The sequence below is a fragment of the Loa loa genome (genome assembly GCF_000183805.2).
Source record: "Loa loa unplaced genomic scaffold supercont3.37, whole genome shotgun sequence".
In the NCBI taxonomy this organism is placed as follows: Eukaryota; Metazoa; Nematoda; class Chromadorea; order Rhabditida; family Onchocercidae; genus Loa; species Loa loa.
The window spans coordinates 76,150-87,683 of record NW_018108217.1 but is presented as its reverse complement, the minus strand read 5'-3'; the positions used below and the strand labels follow the sequence as shown (position 1 = coordinate 87,683).

General features: G+C 31.3%; 2 protein-coding genes across 2 annotated transcripts in view; both read left to right on the top strand.

Moving 5' to 3' along the window:
* Positions 1-1,967: 1,967 nt before the first annotated feature.
* LOAG_08917 (hypothetical protein) lies at positions 1,968-3,972 on the top strand (the record flags this gene model as incomplete). The annotated part of the gene is made up of 3 exons (XM_003144447.1): positions 1,968-2,049; positions 2,798-2,928; positions 3,814-3,972. The coding sequence occupies 3 exons, from the start codon at positions 1,968-1,970 to the stop codon at positions 3,970-3,972; spliced, it is 372 nt and encodes a 123-aa protein (XP_003144495.1).
* Positions 3,973-6,086: 2,114 nt separating this feature from the next.
* The window catches only part of LOAG_17056 (hypothetical protein), a 6,596-nt gene continuing 1,148 nt past the window's right edge, over positions 6,087-11,534 (top strand). Inside the window, exons 1-15 of the mRNA XM_020449717.1 lie at positions 6,087-6,247; positions 6,496-6,554; positions 6,697-6,766; positions 6,906-6,985; positions 7,086-7,244; positions 7,687-7,740; positions 8,037-8,249; positions 8,503-8,712; positions 8,843-8,983; positions 9,295-9,472; positions 9,710-9,834; positions 10,067-10,158; positions 10,308-10,360; positions 10,544-10,725; positions 11,209-11,386. Of these exons, the coding sequence (XP_020306708.1) occupies positions 6,106-6,247; positions 6,496-6,554; positions 6,697-6,766; positions 6,906-6,985; positions 7,086-7,244; positions 7,687-7,740; positions 8,037-8,249; positions 8,503-8,712; positions 8,843-8,983; positions 9,295-9,472; positions 9,710-9,834; positions 10,067-10,158; positions 10,308-10,360; positions 10,544-10,725; positions 11,209-11,386 (1,936 nt within the window). The 5' untranslated portion in view covers positions 6,087-6,105. The remainder of the gene's footprint in view (positions 6,248-6,495; positions 6,555-6,696; positions 6,767-6,905; positions 6,986-7,085; positions 7,245-7,686; positions 7,741-8,036; positions 8,250-8,502; positions 8,713-8,842; positions 8,984-9,294; positions 9,473-9,709; positions 9,835-10,066; positions 10,159-10,307; positions 10,361-10,543; positions 10,726-11,208; positions 11,387-11,534) is intronic.

The window sequence follows — 11,534 nt, the reverse complement described above, 5'->3', positions numbered from 1 at the left end:
AACGCGAACAAATAAAAAGAAAAAAAAAAAAAAAAAAAAAAGTGCAATAGCAGATCCTCCGAACCTTTGTTTCAGTTATTTCTTACCTAAGTTCTAAATCGAGTAAAAGATTGTTCTAGTAATTATATTGCTTTTTCACTTCTGATTCATGATTAATACAACGATTACAACCTTTATTATCATTCTTTCAATCAGCTTTTTTGTCCTGCAATTATCGCTTTTCATTTTATAAAGCAAATCATTTTAATCATCATATTTGAAATACTTATATTTTCGTTTGGTTCTTATACAACTTTTAAAGATATAAAAATTAATTAACTTTAGTATAACGATTGCATGAGAAATGAAGGGACCAATAATCACTTGAGTATCCAATGGAACTCCTTATCATTTTACAAAACGATATGGCTTTGCAATTTTTGAGGGAATAATTTACGATAACAACTGTCGAATTTCTTCTTTAAGTCATCAGGCTAATGAGACACTGCTTGGAATTGCTCGATTAAGTTTATTATTATGCTTAGGAATTAAGCATACTGTAGCTCAAATAATTTAAGATAAGGTTGAAAGTAAAATATTTTTTTACATGTGTAATTATCCATGCAACAAGTTTTTAATGACACTGAAAAGTTGATGGTACTGAAAATTCTTAAATTTCTTGATCACATTTCAAAAGTTTTCAAATAAAATTAAGAGTAATTAATCATACAGGTAAAATCTGAATTTAATCGAACAACAATAATGACTAGTGTTGAGGTAAGGACTTGCTCATGTGGCAAACAATATACAGGTATCAAAGAAATAAAAAGCCAAGCAGTTAATTGCATTTTGCCGTGCTTTTTCAAGTTTCAACAAGTAGGATCACTATAGCATTTTGATTAGATGATTTATTTCAAAACATTTAAAAATTGTTGATTTCATAGAGGATCGACAGAACTCGTTTTTATAGACCAAAGATTAAAAGTTAAATGATATTAAGATTTTTTTTCTTTTTTGGATGATTTTTTTTTTTTCATGAATTTGATACTAATATTACATGTAAGGGCAGTCATTTACAACGAAATTGTTTGCTCCGACGAAGTGACATATTAAGAGCTAAGTTCATTTGATGATGCAAGTATTGCAAAATTGTAATCGTGCACTTTAAGAAAGAAATAACTGAGCAAATAAATTTACGAAGAACGCTTAATATCATCAAAGGAAGTACAGTTGGATCATTTGGTATTCATTGCAGTTAATTTCGAATGACGCAAAAAGAGACAAATGACAACTGACAATTATAAATCGGCAATTATTTTAGTATTTTGTTATACGCAAAATAAATCATCTTAGCAGCATTTTGCGCAAGATTTTCTGAAGTTGTTAGTCTACTGCAGATATTTTTTAAAATTTAATCTTTTCAAAAGTATCAAAAAAGTATGATTAATTTTTTGAAAAATGTTAAGTTTCTTTTTTAATGGATAACTGACCAACTGGAAGATTTCAAGAATTGGTTTCATAAAAAAAAATAAAAATAAAAATAAATAAAAAATAAAAAAAAGGATTGGTGGTAGCATTTTTTTTCTGCATCTTCTGAAAACAACATCAATGAGTAAGATTTTCTTAGTTATTAGTAAAAAAATAAAAAAAACACGAAACTTTTATGTAATAGACGAAACTACATAAACTTTCAAATTTCAATAATTATATGTTTTTTTCTTTATATTGATAAAATGATACAGAAGTGTTGAAAATTTTTTAATGAATTTATGAAAATGTTAATGGAATGTCTTTTACTGTTATTAATGATTGTTATTACTGATATTGATAAGCCAATACTAACAATTCTTTCTGACTACGCAATAAATAGCAATAAGCATTCTTGATTCATGCTCATTATGGAATTCCGAAACATTTTATAATCTCAATTTAGAGGATTTGATTACTTCAACGTACCAAAATTATTTATTTAATAAATCTCAGAGAAAATGATGTCTTTGATAATGATAGCTATGACCAGTATCAAGAGTGGACAATGTATACCGAAGATTGAGGAACGAGCTATTGAGAGTATTACCTATTATCGGTAACGAAAAATGTGTGCAATATAGCGATTGTTATCAGTCATCGATCAACACGACAACTAATATAGCTGGTGAGTTCGCTATCTTCCTAAATGAGAATTATGGGTTCTTTTGTTTTGATCGTTCTCAGTAATGATGGTTCCTAAAAAAAAATATGTATCTGAAAGTTCAATCCAGGTCACACTTGATAGTGGGAACCGTCACCTATAAAAGATTCAATATAATTTTTAAAGTGAATTTCAATTTGTTAAAAAAAAAGTTATTGAGATTTTGATATTTGTGATAAGCATGAATGATAGTTTTATGTGTGTTATAAAAACAATTCGTATTTTTGCTATTTTGACAAAAAGTGGAACACAAAATCTTCGTGAAGAAAGAAACTTCTCCCACCTTAAAATTCCTTTCGGATTTTTTTTTCCTCTGACATTACTTTGCAAAGAAAGTTATGCTTACAGTATGTTACTCTTTCTATCTCTTCTCGTGATAAATAACATTATCAATATGAATTGACCAATTGTCACTGATACTTTAAGTGTATTGTTTCTTTCTTCAGTTATCAACCATTTCTGATAGTAACAAAACAAGGAAAATACTGAAAAGATGTAGTCATTTTGATAAATCGGAAGAAGAAACTGATTGGATTCTGTAAATGTTCGATTGATGAGAAACTTTTGCAAGCGCTATTTCTTTTTTAAATTTTCATTTTATTTTTGTAATAATTTTTCATCTTTTAGTGTTTTCGAATGGAAAAACAATTTTTTGGAAAATTATGGAATTATCATACAGTGTACGAGATGAAAAAAATCAGAATGCAACAGAAAATTCATCCAGACCAGTAATTAATCCATCAATTGTTAATTGTAAAGTACATTGTGTACTGAATTTCAACCGCATCAAAACATCTTTATTTTTATGATATTTAAAAATAAGGTACTAGTCTTATTGCTTAATTAAATGCTATGAATGAAACCATTTGCGCAATGAATAATTAATTTGAAATATTTTGTAAAGCGTAAATTTTTGAAACATTTCTTCAACGCAAATTTCTCAATAGCATCAAGAGGTAATAAATTTTGAAATATTGCAAAGGTTAGTATGTAAGATTTACTGTCTTAGGCATGTCATCTTGTATGTTAGGGGTCAGACAGAAACTTATTCTAGGGATGGAAGTTTGCTCATTAACAACAAGGACCTACTATTTTTGTACAAATAATTATTTAAAGTTAGGCGATACTTTTAATTGATTTGTACAATTTATATTTTAAAAGATCCATCAGTTTTTCCTTCATCTTTTGCAAGTTAAAAACTTTGGCCAATGGGTAGCACAAAGTTGCTAAATATATTAACAGAAGACATCACCTCCTTTCAATCCTTAAATGAACTTTGTTTGATCCTTTCAGTTGTACTATACTTTTTTACACAGAATCTGAATTGATTGACTTTGCAGTACAGTTTGTAGTAATAAAACAAAAGCGAAGATAAGAGGAGATGCCGGAAGTTTAGTAATTACAAATAAAACCTGACGTTTCGAATCTTTTTCCAATTACGACACCATCTCACAAATGACTTAACTAATCGTAGCAATCAATTAAATAAGAGAGAAGTTCGAAAAGCTGAACTTGAAATAAGAGAAAAGTATCGTACTGAAAAGGTAAAATATGTTTTTTTTTTTTTTTCTTTTCTTTTCCGAACAGAACAAGATACTTTTCGAGAAAAGAAATGGCGATGAGATAGAAGTGTCACATTGTAGCTGACTCCTTCTGCATCATCTGTTTCACTAAGCAGTTTGTATGGGACAAAGGTATCAGAATGGCTCATTAATAAATGCAGCGTTTTAAATGGCAATTTACTGACACTCTTTTATCATGAAAATATCATGATAGAGAAAGAAGAAAGAAGAATACAATGAGCATTTGTTGGAGAAATGTCGCAGGGTAATTTGTTTTCAAGAGAGAGAAAAAGAATGTGCTCATCTCAAAATTCGAATATTTCTTCTATATATTTAAGTTGTACAACGATAACGACTCGTCTGCAAACTTTAAGTAGACCTTACAAGGAAGGTTTATTGAGTCGTAAAACTCTTGGATGACTATGCCAAACATCATCAAATGGTTGTGTTCGATTCAGTTGCTGGCCAGAATGTTTTCGACCACTTCATTTTCATCAGTTATCGTGGCAGTATCCTGTGAGTTTAGTTGAAGTTTGTGTCTTGGTATGACTTGATAATTTAATCAGGTTGGATTCTGTGGAAGAGAGGGATTTATTAACCAAAAAATAGAAACAAAAGTCTCTGGTCTTTGGTTTGCTAAAACAGTATTCAGGAGCAGAAAATAAAAAAGATTGGGAGAGAAATGGGATACTTGAGAATAACAAAAGGGAACACAGTAGTCCTCCATTTTTGAAGTTCGGGGTAAAGGAGCAAAAATCATAAAGCCGATAGATTTGAGGAATTAAAGACAGGTTAAAGTCAAAAGTTTGAAAAATTTCTATAGTAATCCGTAATCCCAAATATAATCTTCAATCTCAGTTTTGTTCGAGAATACACCTAGAAAAGAACCATTAAGAGTTTAATCGAACAAACTCCCCGATTTCCTCGGCTTGATTGTGCTTAAAAAACTTGTGTTATTACAACCGTCACTCCATCTCACTGAATTGACTTCAATTTTTAATTTCAGGTGTTGAATTAGATAGATAGTCTATCTTTGTATGATCAAAATTTTGAAAAGATTTTTTTTTTTTGGCTTGAAAGGAGAGTCAAATTGTTTTTGTGGACCTCCAATCATTGCATGTTACCTCATTCTAAAATTCCAAAAATATTTCCGAACATTAGCAGCACCATGCATGTGCAAGTTGCTGATTAAAAAGTAACTGTTAAAAAGAGAGTACTGATTTGATAGAAAGCAACTCATTAATTAACATTTAACATTAGGAGTGATTTAGACGACCCACCTATCATGCCTTTTCAAGGCGTCTACAACCGAGTTCTTCGCGAGTTGCGCGAAAACACACGACATCAAAATTTCAGAAAAAGGTGAGACAACCGGTTGGCATCCTCTTTCCCACTCAACAGTTCCCCTTTCCATCCTCTTTCTGCTCTTCCCTATACCTTTCAATACACACCGCGCCCCTTCTAATATCCATCTCAGTTATTTTGCTCGAGAATCATTCATTCCCCTCTTCCATATCTTTCCTATTCTCTTTTATCTTTTACCAGCTACTTATTCCACTTCTTCTAATCCCATTTTCCTCAAGAAAAAGGTGACAGAAGCGCTTTGAAGCAGAAACTTTCAATTCTTTAAGTCCTTCTTGTCCCATCAATATAAATAATACAAATCATCTTTAAGCTAACATTTGAATACAATGTTGACATCATGTAAATGATGTAATGTATTGTGATGCTTATGGCAAAAGATGCCATCACTTTCTAGCACATTTTTTTTCTTCTATTAATATCTATTTAAATTGTAGGCGTGTCGTATTATGAAGTGATTTACTGAATGATTCCCAAATCTATCAGACAGTTTCAACTTTGTTTCAATCAAGCACATTTCTAAAAAAAAAAAAATGCTGCAATCTACTGTACTGCTTTATTGTACAACAACTACCTTTATACCCATATATCTTACCTTATTTCCGTTCCAAATCGTTACCATACACGCTCCTTTTCAGTTCACTTTTCGCGATTTGTGGTGCGTACGTCAAGTGCGTAAGTACGTCCGAAACTAGTTATTTGTCTCTCTCTCTCTCTCTCTCCCTCTCTCTCTCTCCTACTGTCAATTATTACTATTGCACCATTTTAAGTTGACAATTTCTAAATGAGAATCATAAATGTAAAATGATATTTTTCGGCATCATGCTGTTGAAAGTGGCATTTAAGATAGTTCCGTTTCTGGACTCATTTGTGGAATTATTCGAGATTTACATTACTTTTATCTTTTAAAACCAAAGTATTAAAATTCTGGTGGATCATTCCTTTTGTTTTTTTTTTGCCAAACATTTTGCAGTTATTTTAAAATATGATTATTTAGATTTCTGAATATAAATGAGTGAAGAAGAACGGGCACATAATGCAGTCGAAGAGATCTCGAAAGGTACGCGATTAAAGACCCAAGACAAAAATTCGAATAACCAAGTGGAAGAACAAATACAAGTTGATCGTAAACGACTCGAATCGATGATCACGGGTTTGCCTGGAACTTCGCATCTTTACTTTCAAAATGTAGGCAAAGAAGACCTTTGAGACTTAAACAACCTCAATTTTGGAAAAATAAGTTTTGTTTCATTTTCTAAAAATCTCTAGATAATCAAAATCCTCAGTAAAGGCAGGACCCTTCTAGTGGTATATTACTGTAAAATGAATACCGTGAAAAGAATGTAAGGATTTATATCAACAATTTTGAATGTTAATTAAAATCAAGATTATGTATTCCAGGTGAGCCTTTATACGGGTCCGAGAAATTCCTGCCGTCAGCAGAAGAATTCTTTCAAAAAGTACATTTGTTTTTGCAGCATTTATACTAAATTTATCTTGAACAAAAAAAGAAAAAATCCTTCTGATGAGTTTCCGTTCCAATCTGATCAATGATTCGGATATGGTTAGGCTAAATTACTGCATTTATATGCCTTTTTTCAGGTTACTGAGCTCTCTGGTGCTGTTATCTCTTGGCCAAGTCGTTTGAAAATTGGTGCAAAGACAAAAAAAGGTAATGAATCTTTTCAAATTCTAGAATATCTTCAATTTTTAGGAGAAGACAGATGAAAATAGAAAAGTTAGTAGCTCGCTCGTAATTTCTCATCTTTCAAATTATAATTTACAAAACAAACAAGTGCGATATTTTCCAGATCCTTACGTCAAAATGTTTGGTACAATTGAGCAAGTTAACTGTGCCCGTCAACTGATTGCATCTACACTCAGAATAAAGGTTACCTATTTGGATTACTTCAATTTTTCCACTTTTAACTTCATTTTTTTACTCTCAAGTTTCTATTACTTATTCTTTGTTTGCGAAAGTTATTTTGCAGCGTGATAAAATATCACTGAGGATCGAAATACCGCACTGTGATCACTCGAAAATAATAGGACGAAAGGGTAAAAATACTCAAGATGTTATGCGTGATACAATGTGTCACATTCATTTCCCAGATTCAAATAGAATTCATGATATGGAAAAGAACAATCAGGTATTATGATTATTGAGTTCACTTTGTTTAATCTAATCTTTATGCTCAGAGTTTACAACAAAAAAATAAAAAAAGTTTAATGAGAATATTGTTTACAGCAAAAGCACAGAACACATTGGTACCTGAAAACTTAACCAAATGTCATTTAATCAGTCCATTTCAAATGTACTGGCTTTGACCAGTACATTTCGTTTTCTGTGACTTCCTGCTTTGAGATTTTAAATTACTTCAAATAAAGGTTATTATCATGTCAACAACCTTCATATTATTCTTCTGCTCCTTTCTTTTTCCTTTTTTTTAAAGAGAGTTAAAAAAGATTTTGAAATTGTTTAAGATGTACAGGGATTATTATCATTCATATCATTCACCGTTTTTCCTTTCCTAGTTAAAAGGACATTGCTATATTATAAATTAATAAGGAGCTGAAAATAGTTCTGATCAGGTATCAATATCTGGAACAGTTCAGCAAGTAGAAAAGGCACGACAACGACTACGAGTAAGTTACCATTTTGTCTGATATAACTTTTAAATCATCAGGATCTTCCAACAGCTATTTATTACATATTGTATTTGCTATGTAGCGTAATTATTTATAGATTTGAACAGATTTTACTGATCAAACTTATAATTTCATATGTTAAATCACTTCGTCTGGTTTATTTGCCGATTATCATGTTAATAATTATCCCCTTTGATTTATCATATTGATTGAATAGATGCAGATATTGCTATTATTATTGTTGTTGGTAATGCTATAACAACAGTTCATTGATATTCTGTTTTTCTTTTCAGAAATTATCACCATTATGTATAATATGCGAATTACCGAATACATGCCGTTATTCTTTCCAAGAATTACAAAGAAATATTGGGCATTCGGATATTTTTGTTAGTTTACGTGAGGAACGAAATGGTAAAATGAAATGTATTTTGAAAGGAATCGAACAAAACGAAGTGGAAATGGTTAAAGCAGTTATGATTCTTGCTAATATGTATCAATTAAAGGTTCATTTTTGCATTATTTTTTTTCCTTATATCTTCTGTTTGAAATATTCATTCATTCATACATACATTCTTTTTCTTCACATTCTAAGCTAAGATTGCACTCGATGAAATTCCTTTGTTCGCTAATGTATATTTAATTATCTTATTGGTGCTTATTTCAAGAATTTAACTCATCTTATGAGATTAATCTAGGAAAATTGCTAGACAAACTTGACATACTAACTGAAAAAGAAAAAAAAAAAAGTCGTTGCAGAATGATTATGGACTGCTTTGTCATACAGTTATCAGTGCACATAATTGTCTTGAATTATTACTACGTGATGTGACTAAAAAGGAGGAAATCCAATGGATGGCTCAACAAACTTCAACACATATTATTCAGTCCAATACTGTTGAAAATGGTTTTGAATTATTTATTGTTGGTCCGATTGCAGGCATTTTGATTGCACGAAAATATATCATCGTGAGTTTTGTTAGAATTCTTCTTGGCTATTAATACATACAAATGTTATAACAATTTGTTCGATTTATGAATATTCACCTGTTTGTATACATACTATATGTATTCATTATACCATTAAAAATATTTTTAGGGTTTACTACCTGTGGCAGTGCAATTTGATCGGATATTGGAATCCGACTACGATTTGATTGACAAAGCTTTGATTGAAACAAAATTCGGCATTACTATCAATGAGAAACGGCGGAAAAGTCGAGCTATTAATAATGCTACGGCAAGTTTAACTATCTGTCCTTATTTAAACAAAATGACAGTTTGAAGATTTTATTGCAATATCGCACCTATTGCTCTGTATAAATTACTCAAATTTTTATTTGAATAGGTTAAGCTTACAGGTTTAAACATATTCAGTTGTATTATCCGCTGATGAAGAGTGATGGTAGAGTCCGAGATATCGCCATTTCACGCTTTGATACTGCTTGATAGAATACATTTCACGTGACTAAAAATTATTCATAGTGAAATTCAGGATACTATGAAAAAATATACATATATACACCTGTACTAATAAGAATATTTCTTCAGCTCGTAGTATTAAGTAGCAGTGAGATGAATTTATGTATGTTGTATCAAGCACGTGAACGAATCTTAAATTTGGTTCAAAATAACTTGGACACTGTACCGGATATATTTGGATTCTTCAGAAATGGTCATATATCAGTACTCATTGAAAATATGCGCACTGAAGCGCAGAATTTATTGAGTATGTTTTTAATCAGAATTTTCGATCAGAATATCGGAATTAGTTTTTTCATTCAAAGCAAACAAAGACATTACTCCTCACTTCATCCATTTCTTCATCTTACTTCTCTTTATCCCGTACCTTCTTTCACGTTCATTCCTTGATCATGAATTATTTCGCGAAGAAAGAATGGTTCTTATTAAGTGATGACAAATTTATGCGAAATATTCAAAATTTCACTTTGTATTAATTTTAAAGCAAGTGCCAGCATAGAAACTTTATATATTGCGACACAAAACTCGCTACGCCAGCCAATATTTGGTAACATTGAGGGCCAATGCCGCTTGGCTGAGGCACTAGTTGATGTGCCAACAACAGACGTCGTATGTTTAAAATTTGTCTTTTATTTGAATTCGTAGGAACTGTTCCATAAAAACTGCTTCCTTTGATAACTCAAACAAATTTCACCTTTCAAAAGCCTTAAACTTCAAGTTTCATTTTTATTCATATTTGCATGAAAGTTGAAAGGGAACAAATGAAAGTTTGTAAAGAGTTAACCTGAAATGATACATCCGAATTTCCTCCAATTTTTACTACGCTAAAATTTAATTGCAGACTCGATATGCCCAAATAACTCCGAATCCAGATGACTCTCCAATCGCCCATTCTTTACTTGCTGGAATCAAGCAAATTGATATGTTCAGGAAGTAAGTCCCTGTCAGGAAACTTGTCTACGGCTGTTTCCAGTATGTAGTTATGTCACTTTCAAAACCATAATGAAGTGACCGTAATATTTTGGAGCGAAGCTGAGAATTCATGTCTAAAAATAAAAATATTAATAAAATTCTTTTTGCAGTGGAAATGAGCGATTCGCAACAAGAGAACAATTACTGCTCAAGGCAAATCGCGGTTTGTTTTATTCTAAAATTCTACTTAATCCTCAACATTTATCATGTGAAAAGACCTACCGCACAGGTTTTAGTCCTACTTCATCATTGTTTAAACGGCTTCTCAGAACACTGACCATTATATATATATATATATATATATATATGTCAAGAATTTATGTTTTGGTCAATATATATTCTTCAGCCGTATACAACGGTACTCCAGCAAAAGTACGACAACCTACTGATCTTTGGGCTGGATATGGTTTTAGCAATTCGTTGCCAGCTGATATTTTGAGAAGCAGTTTGAACTTCTTTGACAGTACCACAAGTCAATATGATGGGCGAACAAGCACACAACAGGAAACAAATCTGATAGAGGGCGCGGTATGCAATTTCACTCTAAATTAAGCTGTCTCTGTGAAAGAAGTCACTTAGTTTTAATGATGATGAAAAATGACCATAAAAATAGAATATTTCGGTACTTATTATTCCACAATTATCTTTAATGCACCTGTCATATATAAGCTTCTTTAAACAAATCCATTTCCATCAATTCACGGATAGCAAGGCTGGCTGCTGCAACATTTACTACCGTCATATTCAGTATTTTCGCAGCTTATCGAAAACAATTAAACTTAATCGTCCAAAGAAGGATCATGGTGCTAGTTTCCAACTATATCCTTTATCCTTTATTCCCTTGCTATTTAGGCTGTAGAATTGGTCTCTAAAAAAGAAAAAAAAACAAAAATAAAAAATCACAATGTGTATTGGTAATGTTGTAGCCTATAACTGTCCAGAAAAGTTTTCGAACGCTAATAATGATTACTTTGCAGTTTTTATACAATTTCAAAATGTTGTTCGCTTTAGACTCATCGTTCGATAACACCCTCAGTAGGCTTGGCATCTGTATTAGAAGAAGATGAACATGGCGATGATGCTCAAGATAGCTCGAATTCCAATTCGTTAATTGGATCATTGTCATCTCATAACTTGCACCTCTTTCAATCGAATCAATTACAAGGACCTATTACTAGTATTGGAACCAGTAGAGACTTTATCATCTTCGATTCTTCATATTCTTACAGATTTTTTCGAGTGCAAAGATAGCCTCTCTTCCTCTCTCTCTCTCTCTCTTTATATATATATATATATATATATATATATATATATATATATATATATATATATATATA